The following is a 16,959-nucleotide window of genomic DNA, read 5'->3' on the forward strand; positions in this document are numbered from 1 at the left end:
ATACAAAATAATTATCTGAATGAAACCCACACATGTTTCAAAGGAAGCCACTTCACAACAGCAATTACTCTGGAACTACAAAGTTACTGAAAATGCTCTTGCTTTTCAATTTAAAACACCCTCGCTTTGAGTAGCTCCAGAGAGAATTTCTTAAGTTGAATCAACCGCTCAAAACCCCTCAAACACTACTTTAAAAAAGTACTTAAAATCTGGAGGGGAAAAAAAATATAGCAAGGAAACAGAACATCCTACACTGCTATTATCAGTAAAATTATGTTAAAGTATTTCTGGATTATATTTTAATATAGTAAAAGAAGTCTCATGATATTTCTACTCTTCCAAATTTACTACAGTATTTTAAAGCCTGATGGTTTGGAAAGTTATTATTAAGTCCTGGAAACAACAGGCCAACAAGTACCTGCACACAAACCAATCCCAAGTCTCTCTTCCCACCTTGCTGTGTAGCTGCAGCTGAAGGTAGAATATCACTAATGCAGCTTAATTCCCCTGACTTTCCCCTTATCCAGTTCAACACTCAGCTGTTCATATTTGCTCTCATAAGCATACCTGGATTGAGTGATTTGGATTAAAAGAAACTGGGTTTAAAAGCAAGTTTGTTCAAACCTGGTTTTTCAAATGATCGGGACTTGTGCAAGCACATCAAAATGCCAAATTGCTTTACCAGAGGAAGTAAAAACTATACTGGCGTCCCCCCAGCAAAGCTAGAAATTATATAGTTGCATTATCGCAAAGCTTTTAATATCAACAGGACATCTTTTAAGAAACATGAGTGTCACAGGTATTTTTTTCCCCTCTTTTTAAAATATCATTTTAATAAATATTTACATATAAAAAAATCACTGAGAACAAGACTGGAAAGGCTTATGACCTTAAAAGGTCCCTTCCAACTCAAAGACTCTATGATTATCAATTATATTTAAAACTTTCCTGACAGACATTTGTTTAATCTGTTCTTTAAAATTTAATTACTGACATGGGAATTTTACGGTCTCCTTAGAGCATACCTTAGTTTTTCCAATACAGATGCCATCATCACTTGAATAAAAAAATTGTACAAAACAAAGCAGTTATTGATATGAGGCAGCAGAATTTTCATTTAACAGTCCTGACATATGCTAACAAAGTAACAGAAACTCTCATCCCACAAATGCAAGCAAAGAAAAATCCTGGATCTGAAACTCCTCATTCAATATTTGAAGTGTTTGTCAAACGGCAAAGAACCATGATAAGAAATTATTTGATCATTTATGAGAAATGAAAGTACTACATCTTAGTGATTATTTTTTTAAAAGAAACTATTTACTTCAGCTGTTACAACAGATACCCTCTGCAGAAAAGAGGAAACACCTCACTATTATACAAATTCCTCCCTTGATATCCATCACAGCATTTTGGAATTACCAACAGCTTTGTCTCAAGAGTAGCTGAATGTAAGGAACAGTGCTTCTGCACTCCACCATGAAAGGGTCCACACGTATTTCCATTCAAGGGTAGTAATCTATTTTAAAACAAGAATTTATTGTGTTATAGTATAAAGACACTAAACACAAAACAAAAAGTGTTTAACAACATGAACATTGACACAAAGTAAAAGCAAGATCATTTCAAGCCAATTCTGTAACGATTTCATGTGAGAAATTCCAAGTGAAAGAAAGTTACATACACAGGGTCACCCTACGGAAAGGATGGCACCACCTTCATCTAATTCAAGCCCTATTTCAGGACATCATAGCATTGTCAGAATAGTTGCATTATTTTGAGGGCTTGAGTGGTATATAGGCTTTTGCCCTGGCCCTCTGTATAGAGGCAAACTTACCCACAGATCTACAAGAGAACCAATGGAGGCATTTCTACTGTAAACTAAAAGACCTGAGGTACATTCTCTTCTAATTTACCTTGCATTTTTTTTTAATCTAAATATATTGGGGCGGATATTAAAGAGCAGCATAAATTTGGTTATTTAACTTCATTGTAGTCCATGTGATAGCATAGGTCAGTAATACATATAATGCTTTGTACTACAATGCACAACTTCAACAAAATACATACACTATGTCATAAAGCTTCTCTGAAACCATGTATTGCAGTATGGCGAGCCACCATATGAAAAGATACATGTATCTGAGAAGATGTACTTGAACCGTTTCTTCAGAGACATTACCTTCTGTCACAGTAAGGTCTCTTTTCTGCGGACTATTTGATAGGTTCCATTATGTGAACCATTCATACATGAATTTCTCAAAGATGCATCAATCCTTTCAATCAACAGAGCAGTTAACATGGATATACAGAATAAGTATCAGATTACTGCTCTTTCATATGAACCATTTCCAAAAATAACCACTGTGATTAACTCACAATAAAATTTTGCTAAACAAGAAGTTATGAGCAGAACTATTTAATTTGCTTAAAATTATTATTTTTGGCTCTTAAAAGAAATTTAATTCTATGTTTTAAAGGCTCACTGTGAAAGTATATATACACATCAAATTTATATCCAAAGCTAGATTTTACCATTGAGTTTTAAAGGCCAAGAGATATTTTTAATACAGTAGAAAAAATAGCAGTTCCTGAAGTATATTGTAGCCTCAGTTCACTGGCAATATCCATAATTCAGTTGCTGCACAAGATACTTCTCTGAAGCAAATCCATCTGAACTCTATCCACCCTGAGTTAAGCATCTATACTTTTAAAAAAATGTTTTAAACCTTAGGTAACAGAGAAGTATGTACAAGGCTATAAAACTTGTCAGTTATTATACAGCAGTAAGAAAAAAAATAATCGGTATTTTCAGCCAATTTTCTGTTTGTTACTGTAGTTATTCATTCTGGGTTGGGGCTTTCTTTTTGGCTTTTGTTTGTTTTTAAATCAAGTAGTTACTTGATTTAGACATTCATGCATTAATCACTTGAATTTTTTGAGTGCAACAATAAGGCAACAGTAAAAAAAGTTATAGAAATTTTGCATATGTGTAAAGGTATTAAGTTTATAAAAGTGCTTCCTAAAAAGACAACCTAATTGCGGTATCAAAATATTACAGAGTGGTGAGAACAACTATCTATTATTTTAATAAATGTTGCTCCATAGAAAAATGTCAATCTGATTTTAGGCTTTCCCCCTTTTTTGGTGAAGTAAAAGCCTGGAAAAAAACTGGTATGTTTGCATGGGACAAGCAAGTTAAGAAAATATACTTTAGTCTAAACTTAAATAAGAAGGTCCACACTTTTTTGTCAAAACATTAAGCCTCTGTCAAAAATGTATTTTTTTTTTCTTTTTATAGTACAGGATTAAAAGACAAGATGATGCTTACAAGATAAGGAAATAATTTACATGAAAATATCTTCTGACAAAGCTTTTCAATCAAAATATTGTTTTGTAACATTCAAACATGACATACAACAACAAAAGAAACAGTGAATGCAAACAAAAAATGCTATATGAATTGCTTTTCAAACACATAAATAAATGAAATATTGGTGTAGGCAGTAGGGCTCATGCTGATGGCTAGCAGGAAATAACTGTGCAATCTATTTGGAAAAAGCTATAAGGTACAAATTACAAGCCCAATTACGGACTGCAGCAAGTTCAGTTATATCACTGCCATCCTCTCCTATCTCCAAAATAAATTCTTGATTAAATCACTCATACCCTAAATTACTCATACCTTTGCTTCAGAGATATGAATAACTATATACAAAAAGTAGTTTTATTTCACCATAGGGATAACGTTGTACCTCTCTGCCAATGTCACTTGAAAAACCTTCCATGTCAAAACAATTTGACAGCAGATAAACAATTTAATAAATATGCAATGATCTTATTACAGTCCTTCAGCTAAGCATGTTAATTCATGCTGCTAGTTTTGTGATCACAGTGCATAGAATCCAAATATAAAAGAATGGGGTGGCTTTTAAGGTAATGGTAGATCCCTTGCTTATAATCCAAATATATCTGCAACTTTCATAAGCTCTGTCATGCATCAATCTTTTTTGTGGCAGGAGCAAAACCTGTCCCTGGTACAATGTCCATTGCCGGCAATGGATGCACCAAAACCGTCAAGGAGCTCAGTTTATTGCACAATATATGAAGACCTGGAATTCTTCCAAAAAGCTTAAAATAAAAATAATGGAATTATTCTGACATTTCTGGACACCTGCATTAATACTGTATGACTAATAAAAGCATGTCAGTTGCATGGACTGAACCAGCGATCAACATGCGCCCAGAATGCACACTAGTAAAAATGCAGTCAAAGGAAGTAGTCTTCATTGCCTATAGGTCACTTCCAGTCAAAGGTTAAAGTTCAAAGACTGAATGATCAAAGTGCTCATTTTCTCAGTAGGACTATCTTCTGCTACGAGGATCACAAAATGGTGGCATCAACATGTGTCATCTTTAAAATAAAAGAAGAGCATTTATGGAAAACATATAAACATTCTAAATCCAGATCAGCAAGGTGCTGTACGCAGAAACTATTCCTAGCACAGACAGTAACATGCAGTGGAAATACACCGATTGAATAATTCCACGGTTTTGTTCAGTAACAACTCAGGAAAAAAGAAGAGACTACCAAACATAAAACTTCCAAAACACACATACTCCCCCAGGCATATTAGTATTAGCATATATTCCACTAAAAGGACACTATTTTCCACATATTTATATATTCTAGAAAGCCAGTCGTCATGAAAGACCAAATATGCTTAACATTTTGCCCACTTGAAGTACAGCAGGTCCATATCAGTTATCAAATTAAGAAATCATTTTATAAGGAGTACATAGCAATAAGAGCTGGCAGAGTGTGCTACTTCTGATGCACTCTCAACCCTTTATGCATATACACACTTATATGCATGTGTATTCATTTATTTCTCACGAATCAACACCAACTATAGCTGACAAAAATTGAGCAAAAATAACAGGTTACTACTAAAATCCCAAAATCATAAACCTCGAAGTAACTTACATTCACTAAATTTTACATACTGTGATTGGACAAAACATATGACAAAGAAAGCGTATTCTATGCCAATCTTTTCTGCATTATGCTCAGTATTAAAGTAAATATTTGTCTGTGAAATCTCTCCCCTTTAAACTTCCTCTCCCACACATCAACCTGCAGTATATTTGCATCTGGTAACAGTAAATATTAAGCTTGTTAACAGAAAGCAAACTTATTGTCTGGTTATTTTTAGTGCACTTGTAACCTCGCACACCTAGGAAATGCAGCCTCAAACAGTATTTTTACTGTTTACAGATTTAGTGTGTATAAAGTAGCAGCAAACAATTCTACATTCTCACTGGAAAACATTATGTCATCAATACTATTACACATAAAAAAACTCTTCATTTTAATAGTAGGGTACTGTACACATAAAAAAGATTGGACACGGATGCAAGAGAGGTAGGAGGGGTATTTAAACTGTGTACTAAAAGCTTAGGTCAAATACTGGAAAACACACTTCCTACTTAAAAAACACCACCACAAAAAACCAAACCCAAAAACAATAAGGATGTCCTAGATGAAAACAAACACCATTGCTCCCTTTTTTCATAAAAATCTACCTCCTGACAACAAACAAAGCCAGGCAACAGCTTTATGAAACCAATTTCAGCCTGGATACCCAAGAAAACTGTATCTGGAAGATCTTCCTCTGTCTTTATCACAACACGATCAACTCTCAGACTGAAATTCAACATGAAATTCAATGTACAGTTGAAGCAGACATTGGGTAGGGCAGACAACCTAGAAATAAGTTTAATTATCAAAGATCAGGGGTTTTGAAACAGGGCTTGCAAGGACATCAGTTTGTAGCAAACAAGGCTCCATAACTCTGCTTATGGAATAATTTGCTTGGTTGGGGCAAGGATGAAATGAGAGATTAAAAACTAATACGGCACAGAGACACATGTTTACATTTTAGAATATATCTCAAAGTGCCACTTTATCCCTCCTGTGTTCATATTTGTTTGCTTTACATCAGCTCCCAACCATGCACTATTTTCTCCCAGCTAAATAAATTCCAGGCACTTTACTGGAAACAAAAAATTCCTTCAAATTTATATATTAAAAATGATGACAGTCCTCCTCCTTTCTCTTCAAAACACAGGAATTCATGTGAAAGCTAAGCCAGTCCAATGGCTAGCTGACAACAGAAGGGGCAGAACCACTCTGCATCTCCCTCCACATGTTCTTGTGTTAGCACTGGCATTTGTTTTACCCAGTGGTTATGCTTGGACAACTGGTTTTCTTTCTTAGTTGGGATTGGTTTTTCTCCCATAATTTACCCAGCCCAAAGTGCTTCAACCACAAGATTAAATATGGGACACTAGGTGATGCAGGAGCAGAAAATGAAGATGACAGAATCACCTTTTCCAAGGGCTTGGAAATTTTTTTGGGTGTACATAACATTGAAGACAGTTCTTTTCCAGAGAAAGGTGGTTAAAATTAGCAGGCAAACTATACCTCCCATTTTAGTGTAACTCACCATTTCTTCAAACCCGCTAAGAAAACACTGAAAATTTAAATATCATGCCTTGGTAGTCTTGTTTTATGTCCACAGAAGACAAACAAAATTACTTATAACTGAGAGAAGTAGCAATTGACATGTAAAACTTGAAGGAAAAACCCTCTAGCATTTCAGAATTTTTTCATCCCATTGACATTGGGCATGTTTTATTTTTTAATGTAAAGATTTAAGGGGAGGAGCTCAATGAACTTGACCTCCTCTGTAATTAGTACTTAAAAAGGAAGTTAAAAACCAAATGAAAATATTACGAAGCAAAACATTATGAGTTTTTTTAAATGAACTGACTTGCTTTCTCTTGCCTCAGGTTGCTTTTTAGGTTGATTTGAATTTGGGGAGGGGTAGGGTTTTCTGATTTTCAGAAAACAGCCATTGCGAGTTACTTCAAAGTAATTAAATAACTTGTTCAGTGGACTATAAGCAGCTTCAGGTCTTTGAGCCACAATTATATAGCAACTTTCAGAGTCAGATAACCCATGCTTTTATCATACTCATTTGGTGTTTTGCTTAACTCAAATTGAATTTCATGAATAGGAAATCAAAGTAGTATCTGCAAACTGTTCACCTTGATAGACTTCAATCCTGAATCAAAATGAGACTTGTAAAAATTCAAAGTAAAAAGAACATATTTCAATCACAAGATAAAGCCAGTAAATGAAACTTCATTTGTTTCTCTTTAATAACAACTAGCAAGCGAAAAGAAATAATAGCTAATAAAAACTCTCCCAAAACTGCCAATAAAGAGAAAGCAAAAGTAGAAATGGAGAAGCACCAAACACATTACAAAAGTGTGAAAACAGAAAGAGAAGAGAGAGTGACTACTGAATAATCTGGTGAAGATTAAAAACCCAGCCTGGCAGACAATAGGATTATTATTCTTGGAGTCAATTTTACAAACAACTTAATGAACCACCAGATGATAAACACTCCTGAGTTTCTTAAATACCTCTTAATTCTATGACATACAACACTACTCCTATTGTAATTGAAGCCACCTTTTTTTAGAGATACTGTTAGAGTATTATGAGAAATAGAGTTTCATTCTGTTACATCACCATATAGCAAAACCCCATGGGTCTCAGCAAGTGGTATGAAACTCTCAAGTTTTTCTTGTTAAGGCACTCACAGGCTTTTAAGAATCTAAGCGTACAGGCTGTGGCATATGCCTCTCCAGACATTAAGACCCACTGTCTCAAAATACCTGGTCTCATTTCATACAGGGGACAGAACACATCCTTGGGTAGGGAGGCAGTGAAAAACAGAGGATGTCTTATGATGGAGCCCTCAGTAAAAGGTAGTGATGGTATCAACTCCTCCTGCACCACCCCAGTACACAGTATTACCTGCTCTAACACATCCGTTCCCAAAATGCATGGGCTCCCAATAACTACCATATGTACAGTATTTTCCTAGGGAAAGCAAAGAAAGTACTGGGCAACAAGACAGGAGAGAAGAAAAGCATAGCCCCTCTCTACCTCCTCCTTTTTTCTTTCCTCACCAATGGCATGGATAAGACAAAAACATACAGCTAACCCCAGCTCTGGGAGAAGGATGACAAATGTTGAGGGAGAAGAAAGAAACCACCCAGTATAAAGCCAGAGAACACATGGAAAGGAAAAACAAAACAAAAAAAAACCCCAAACCAACACAATACTAGCTCTGAAGACACTGTAGTACTACACATAGCAATTTCAGTATGTTTTTTTTTTTTTTATCATGTACTTGTAGAATCTTATTATTATATTATGGACTATTAGTTCTTAAGAGCCTTTAAGTCAGCCAACTGTCCTACATTGGAAATGCTGATTAACAGTGGAAATCTATTAAAACACATTGCTGATTACAAACATATAGGCAACTTTTAATCACTGTAAAAGCTCTTAAAGCTTAACAAGAAAAAAATCTGTGTTTAGAGATAAACCTAGTTTCATTATGGACCTTCCCCAACCCCAAACTTAAGACTTGTTATGGGCTAATACAGTTTTACAAGAACTTTCATTCAAATTCAATCCTACAATTTAAAACATATAAATCTGTGCTGTTTACATTTCCATCAGGAATTATTAAAATGTGATATTAAAACAAAATCACAACAGTATCTCAGAAATAGGATTCAAATAACTTTTTCAAATTTAAAGAGCATTTAAGGTTTTAAATGCATTTATCCTACTCTCCTACGTTTTAATTGCTTTCGTCCTGAAAAAAAACTTCAAAATTTCTGGTCCTAGCTAGATACTTACCATGATACCACCATTTTGTTTTCTTTGGATTCTTGTTACATGTTCTTACATAAAAAGAGTTATCTGGAGGTCGCCTCTGCAACAGAAGAAAAGACCTACAAATAATCAAACAATCCTCATATTGTAACACAGGAGCTATTTAATAAGCTTATGAAAGGCTACCACGTGAATGTAGTGAAAACTAGGCAATAGGCGGTCCTAGACCTTTGTCAAGAAAAATCTTAAGGATCCAGGTAACAGGTCTTACCAGAGATATTTCAAGCAAAAAAAAAAAAAAAAATCATGAAAGATACCAAATGGTTTGGCGATAGATAGGGGGAGAAATAGAAAAAAAAAAAGAAAACCACCCACAAGGATCAGCTGTTTTTCAAAAAAACAAATTAAATTCCTTCACAGTTTGGAATCTAATTCTGATGTATTAGATCCAATTTCCATCCATAAGTCTCAGCTTGGAGTGGGTGAAAAAATGAACTTACTATATCTGATCACTACTTCATATTCTTCATCTTTCTTCGTAAGTGTCATCGTTACGCAAAACCAAAGTCATAGAATACTATACAAAGCCATTTTGGGGGTGTTTTTCTACCACGTACACATGACTAGGACTGATGAGGATGTAACATAAATAGGCATGTTTGCATAGCACAGGTGTACAAGCTCTGACCACATCTAACTTCCACAGATATTCCACTGCGAAATAAATGGTCAAGAGTAAAAGGGTAGTCTCTTTACAAAAGAAGTTTAAGGTACCAGTGCCACTCATCTATGACCAAAAAAGCAGTTTAGCACCATTTACTTTCCTGAAATGAAAATTATGAAGATCACTGAAATAGTACAGCTGCAAAGCCTTACAAACATCTGCACTAAAGACATTTCAACAGTCATTTTGCACTGTCTTTAGAGACAAAATCAATTTATTTAGAATTGTCCTGAAACATGACTGAAATTCACAATTAATATCTTCTTACTTGGTTCCATTCACTCCTCTTTTCCAATGATATATGAGCATGTTACCATGAAAAGTGACAAACTACTTACTGCATTGCTTATTTTGCAGTTCTAGCTTAGTATTTTTTCAGCAGTAGAAACGCAGATATAGTGGTTTTGCCTATTTTAGAATTTGAGAAATGAAAATCTTACTTTGCAAAATAGAGAACTATTAACTTACTCTACTCCAACAGTGCTAAAAAAGCCCATACCTTTTCTTTGCAGCTGGAAAGCATGCTAATAATGCTAAGACAAACAGATTGCACTGAGAGAGCTGGAGACCAGTCTTCTGTTAGAATGGATAAACAGATATGACCATTGCTATAAACATGAGGATGAACAGGAATATTGTCTCCAGTAAACATGACCTAAAAAAAAGAACAAACATAATTGTAATTTATTGTCCACATTTTAAATAGGACTGTATTGCTTTCGGGAAAACAGTAATCTCTTATTTAAGAAGTGGATCTGCCATTTTCACTTACACTAAATAATAAACTTTACCATGCTATGTTCATTCATTTTGGGTGCTATTAATTGAAATGTAAAATAAAACAATGGAAGCCTAAATAGCTAGTGAATATGAAGTTAAGGTTAAATGCAGATTTTTTTCTATGAATATTTATGCAGCATAGAAAAATGCAAAGGTAACAATGCAAAAACATCAAACTAAAAACTTTTTGTATCTCACAGCCTCAGTCTTTCATGTCCTAAGGAATACAGTTGCCCAGCCAAAACACTGGATTTTAATGGTTTTATAAAACACGACATTATACACCAGCAAACACAATGAGGTTCACAAATGAGTATTTCTATAACCCAGGACACAATAGATACCAAGTTCTGGACGACTCCTCAGGTTCTAACATAAAGTGTAAAATGCATCAATCCTATTAACCATAAAATAAAGGACTTGTATAACCAAAGTATGTTACCACATAAGAAATATTTTTAGATCATTATTCCAAATGGAGTATGCTTTTGTCTGACATGGACAGCATTAACTCCTCTCTATTAAAAGATAATATCACAGTCAAAAAATGCTTAGAAAAGCAATTCTGACAACTACTGCTCTTGTTTGATAGCTGGCTCAGGACCGATAGAAATGGAGTAAAAGTGAAACCTCCGCAGCAGCATTATCCTCTGAGCTCCTCATCCAACATAACCACTGTCATCTTTTATGCAATGACATAATAAATCTCTACCACTCATAGCCATAATACCCAGAAGCCTCTTAAGTGTTTCCCAAGTTATATAGATATAATGTATGTTTACAAATATGTATACATGTATACAACATGCCCACCTCATCACTGACAAGAAAGAAACAACATCTTCATCATAAAGGACACTGAAATTAGACAGCTTAACCTATTTGCCAAATAGAAGATAGATTTCTAAGGCAGCAGAAAAACTGGATGCAGAATGATCTTTCATAGGTCTTTAAATTGATATTTCTTAAGCATTGGCGAGCTTACCAGTAATATATTTCACTTCTAACTAATGTCTTCCTTTTGTAGGAAAACCAGAATTATGCATACTAGGCAAGTAAAAGCATTCACACTATGATAGACAACATACATTTAAAGGCAGAAAACAACCAAGTGATCAAGCAGCAGAAGCGTAAACTGTCACAGAATCACAGAATCACAAGGTTGGAAAGGACCTTCAAGATCATCAAGTCCAACCATTAATCCAGCACCACCATGTCCACTAAACCATGTCCTGAAGCGCCACATGCACACGTTTTTTAAACACTTCCAGAGATGGCAACCTCCCTGGGCAGCCTGTTCCAATGCCTGACCACCCTCTCAGTGAAGAAATTTTTCCTAATATCCAATCTAAACCTCCCCTGGAGCAACTTGAGGCCATTTCCTCTCATCCTATCACTAGTTACTTGGGAGAAGAGGCCAACACCCTCGTCACCACAACCCCCTTTCAGGTAGTTGTAGAGAGCGATAAGGTCTCCCCTCAGCCTCCTCTTCTCCAGACTAAACAACCCCAGTTCCCTCAGCCACTCCTCATAAGACTTATGCTCCAGACCCCTCACCAGCTTCGTTGCCCTTCTCTGGACATGCTCCAGCACCTCAACATCCTTCTTGTAGTGAGGGGCCCAAAACTGAACACAGTATTCAAGGTGCAGCCTCACCAGTGCCGAGTACAGGGGCACGATTCAATTCACAGTAAGTCAATTCACAGTAAGTAGATTTGCATGAGAAAAAAATTATGATCTGGAGGTTTGTAATACAGAATGAACCTACTGCACAGCAGCATTTTTATAATGGAAATTCTAGCCATCTACAACAATCAAATATCCAGTACTTAAATTCTTAATTGTTTTCTGTGCTAAAAATCAGTGTACGTGTACGGATCTAATTTGCTGTTTTACAATAAATTGCACAGAGCCACACATACAGGTTGGGTAGTAAGTACAAACAGTACCTACTTGGAACCAAATGAAAGTGGCTACTCTCCTGTGGGTCACCTGTGAGTAGTTCACTGCAAACCTGATGGGGTGCAGAAGTACAGGTGGCCATCCTTAAAACCTAAGACTGAAAAGTCAGCGTTCTAGTTTTTATCATGGTACCTAAAAATACATAATTTTTATGGTTAAGTGTCTCTTACAGCTCCATGCTTCAGTTTCAACATCAATGAGAAAAGTGTCAGAGATCGGTCTTGGAATTTTGAGCTGAAACAGAGGACAAGAGCTAAGGCATTCTTGCTTTTCTTCTTCCTTTTTCAGAAGAGCAAGGGTGATAGCCCAAATACTGCTCTTACCAGCCACATTTTGTAACATTCCCCTCAGGTAGTGGAGGGATGGATGTACAGAGCTTATTCTGCAGCCTGGTAGTACTGCTGCCCCTTCAGTTCTTTATGTTGCCATGAAAGCACCACAGTATCTCACACCTGAATTATAACCACTAGATTTGCAAGCCTCTCATAAAGACATCATGTATCCATGAGAATCTCTATCACAAGCACAGTATTCCCCAGCTGTATTAACACTGGTAGCAGACAAGATGCAAGAGGCTTAAAAACAAACTAGAAAAAAAGGAAACTGGAAACAAAAAGAGAGGGAACGAAGAAGCCATTTGCTGTTTACTCTGCTCCTACACTGCAGCAAAGGGGACCTTCCTACTTTACCCTGTGTTGCTCTTTCATATGGTATGAATATCAACCTCAAAGAAGCCTTCAGTTTACACTGCTCTTTAATCTCCTATGAAACCAAGTAGACTGTCACAGCATTATACCTCACTGCAGTCTTTTTTAAAAGAAAAGGCATCTGCACAATATGTTTAAAACAACTTAAAGTAATTAAACCTCACAATAGGATATGTGGATGGGATGATACTAAATATTCAGCATGTGTCATGCAGCTATAACCTAAAGGTAGCATTAAGCAAGAAGCAAGCAAGCAGTTACCTGAGGCGAATCAAAAGGATACCGACTACTGAACTTAAATAGAAGCTGAAATTTCTCCCCTTCATATAGTGTTCCTGGAGCACCTTCCATGTCTACTATCCACCTAAGGAATGGGGAAAAAATTGTTAATATTGTGGACTGACAGTTTATAATTTTACTCCTGGAGCGCACAGGACTAAAATCAATTACCAATCACAGCCAAATCTTCTAAATTCTCCATTAGTACCATAACTATCACAAAAGTAACACAAGTAACAACATCAAGCCTACATTTGAAAGAAACAATCTTGATATTTTACATATAGGCACTGATATAGTGCTGTAAGTTACACAAGTAATTATGACTTGAACTCAACACAGATCCATCAGTTCCCAATAAAACGACTGTTAATGTGGGACAAAAAAGCTCAAAAGACCTGTTCCAAAATTTATTCCTACACAAAAACAGGCTTGGAAGGAAACAAACTAATATGCATTCTCTTTCATGTTGTTTTACTTTTCCGAGAAGGAAATCATCTGTACAGTTTATTAAAATAAAATCTGCATCCAAGGGAGAAGGGCAATGCTCCTCTTGCACTTATACCTGTGAAAAACTCAGAAATTAAATGGTATGTAACCTGGCAGGTAATGGAACCAAAACCAGAAAAGTTAATAGTATAAGAAGGAAAAGGTCAGAGAAAATTAAACACAACACAAAAAAAGTATGCTTTGCAACTGGAATAAAGATAACATGCCAACATATCACAGTATTTTTTTTCCTCTGCTTCTGCTCCTTGCATTACAACAACATGGAAGTAACTGATGGGTAGAGTTGGGAGGGGGTTGGATGTAGGTTTTTTGGGCTGTATTTTTTTAATCCGGTCAAAAATAGATGCTTTGCATATTTTTCAAGATATGCAGCAACAATCTGCTATCTACTTCTGTCATTATGGACTTCTATTGTTGATCACTTAATACTATGCTTTGTGGCATCACTTCCCCGTTTTTGTCTTTCACCCTTCGTTAGTTTTACACGTTTGAGCAATACGGTAAAGATTCAGCAAGAAACTACAAAAATGCTCAGAACAGATTTACATTAGACTCAAGTGAGGCAGCCAAGATTTTTCAGAGCAACAATGTGTACAGAAAAGTTAACATCCTCGCCAGTTGGCGGTCTGATTATCCTATTCCCAGCCGCTCCATCCTCCTGTCATATATACTCTCCCAATGTGTTTAAGCCATGCACATTTTTTATCTTCCCCTCTATTACTTTTAGTTGGGTTTTGAGAAAAATTGCTTCTCTACTCAACTGCTGTCATGTTCTTCAGGAGGAATGTATCTTCAACAGTAGCATGATGATGCCTGTGCTACTGTTCCATATTTTAATCTTGTGAAGACTCCTTCAATTTGATCTATTTGCACTCCAGATCGCTCATCTCTCTTATGCCTTCTGCTTTTACATTTATATATATGCTGCACCAGTACTCTTAAGCTTTGTTGGTCCTTGTAATCCAGAACCTTCACTTTCAAGTTTTAAAAATAGTTTCATTTACTGAGTAGAAGATAACTCTGTCTGTACATTGCTCCTTTTATGGTCAAGGAATCACCAGAACCCATCTTTCCTGTGTACTTTATGGTTTAGCCATCTCAAATTTCTAATCCTTGTGTATTTAAAATAGATGATTGCTTAACATTTAAAATGACCCAGTTATACCATGGGATCCAATTATTTTATTCAACACCTTTCAAAACCAAGCCAGTATTGCTACACAAATCTTTACTGCACCAGTTCAAACTGCAATTTGATTAATGAACTCAGAACATGCTACTTCACATCAAAAGCCCTCAAAGAGGGGGGGGAAAAAAAAAAAAAGATGTTACATGTGACAAAGCTATTTAAACAGTAACAATTCCAAAATCTAGCATGACAGTAAACAGGAAGTTTCTATTTGTAAGGTATTGAAAAATATAAAAATTGTACATAGCAGAAAAAAATAGTGAGGTAGTACTCTGGGAACAGAGACACCCTAAAAAAATGGGAAATCCACAAACAAGAAAAAACCCAACAGATTTTTTTCTTCCCCTTTTCCATCTCTTCACATCTGCTGTAAACTTTCACTTGATAGCTGTTTTTTGTTTAAATGAGTGAAAAAAACTTGCAATATTAGTTTGAGTCCTTTTTTTCAGAAAATTTAAGTATTTTGCTTCCCAAAGAAAACCCAATATAAAGCAACAAACACAATCTCTAATTCAGCAGTTGTACAGCAGCTTATTATTTGTACCAAATTCTGGAAAGTGCTACTTCAATTTTGTTTAGTCATATTCATTTTCATATTTAGTCATAGTCATTTTTCATGTTTCATCATATTCATCTGCATGAACTATCACAAAAAAACAGCATGATTTAAAAAGCAATAACAGTGTTTAACTCCATATATACAAAGCTCAGAAAAGCCTCATGTAACACGGTCTGAGTACCACCACCAAAAACGTAATGTGAAGCAACATCAGAAGTCAGCTCTATGCTGTGTTTTAAAATTGATCTGTCAACAATACAGTCCAGAACATATAACCTGAGAGTCATACTTTTACAAATGTTTACATCTGCTAAGAATTTTTTAACATTTCTCTAAAATTAAACCAAGAAAATTATCTAAAAAAATGTCACCACAGTCTAAATCTTTTGAATTTCAGTCAGTTAAAAAAGTACTTTAAATACCAGGAACAACACCTGTCCATTTCAATGGATAGAACAGATTATTTAACCATGTTTCTCCTTTCGTTTTGCTGATCACAGAAAAAACTACAGTAGGGAGGAAAGTGCAAAGAAATGTACTTAGATACCTTTGCTCTTTAACAAGCTTCCTCCACTTGCTTTAGTGAAAGAAGGTAATGGCAATTAACAGCTACAAAGGATACTCAAAGCAAAGAATGGAGGAACTCTAAACTATCTGCTCCATTATTTTAATAAATTTAGAGGGGTTTAGGAAGCTAGTAGCTAGGAGTGACTGTTAAGATTATTTTATTCTAAAACATGCAGAAGCTTTTACCAATTGACATTGTTAGACAGTAAAATGTCTATCCAGTTCCTGAGTGTCCAGCATGTTACTACAATATGCTCATTAAGCAGAACAATGTTTCACTCCCTAGACTAAAAAAACAAAAAGTCAGAAAGTTACTTGGAATAAGTGGTGAAAGTGGCATGCAGAGGACTTTTTATTACTTACATTTTTCAGCCTGATAGCAAAAATAAAATAGTATATATACTTACTGTGTAATTGAATTTTGTACGCTTTTTTCATTTAGAGTCATTCCTGGAGGTGGATCATTTTGCAATGCCAATAGTTCTTTTTGTAGTCGTTTCTATAAAGAAATTGTATAGAATATTTGAGATATTAAATAAAGGTCAACAATAAACATGCACACTAGACTACATTTAACCAATTATTGAAAAGTAAAAGGAGCTTTATTTGAAAATTTAAATACAAAGTGAAATTGGAAAGTGAGAAAGAGGGGGGATTTCTCTCCTAGAAATTACACCGAAAAGTCACAGGCAAAAAAAGCATCAGGCCTTAAATTTCCTTTTTCTTTTTTGGTAAAAATGGATCGACACTTATATTTGCAACACTACTAAGTGAAAAACTGTTTTATTTCAAAATACACAGAGGTATCCAGGATTTTGTCAAATTACAAAGATGCCAATCACAGCTCTACACCTAGCAGTGAACACTTCATATTCCCCAGATAGCATCAGTTTTACAATTAATTCTCCAAGATTTTAA

General features: G+C 35.4%; 1 protein-coding gene across 1 annotated transcript; it reads right to left on the minus strand.

The window, feature by feature from the left end:
- Nucleotides 1–2,808: 2,808 nt before the first annotated feature.
- UBE2W (ubiquitin-conjugating enzyme E2W (putative)) lies at nt 2,809–16,735 on the minus strand. Its single transcript, XM_010283094.1, has 5 exons — nt 16,449–16,735; nt 13,199–13,301; nt 9,988–10,143; nt 8,789–8,864; nt 2,809–4,414 (listed from the first exon to the last, which is right to left on the minus strand). The coding sequence occupies exons 1-5, from the start codon at nt 16,487–16,489 to the stop codon at nt 4,401–4,403; spliced, it is 390 nt and encodes a 129-aa protein (XP_010281396.1). The 5' UTR covers nt 16,490–16,735; the 3' UTR covers nt 2,809–4,400.
- Between the last annotated feature and the right edge of the window lie 224 nt (nt 16,736–16,959).

The sequence above is a fragment of the Phaethon lepturus genome, unplaced genomic scaffold (assembly GCF_000687285.1).
Source record: "Phaethon lepturus isolate BGI_N335 unplaced genomic scaffold, ASM68728v1 scaffold53672, whole genome shotgun sequence".
NCBI classification, from domain to species: domain Eukaryota; kingdom Metazoa; phylum Chordata; class Aves; order Phaethontiformes; family Phaethontidae; genus Phaethon; species Phaethon lepturus.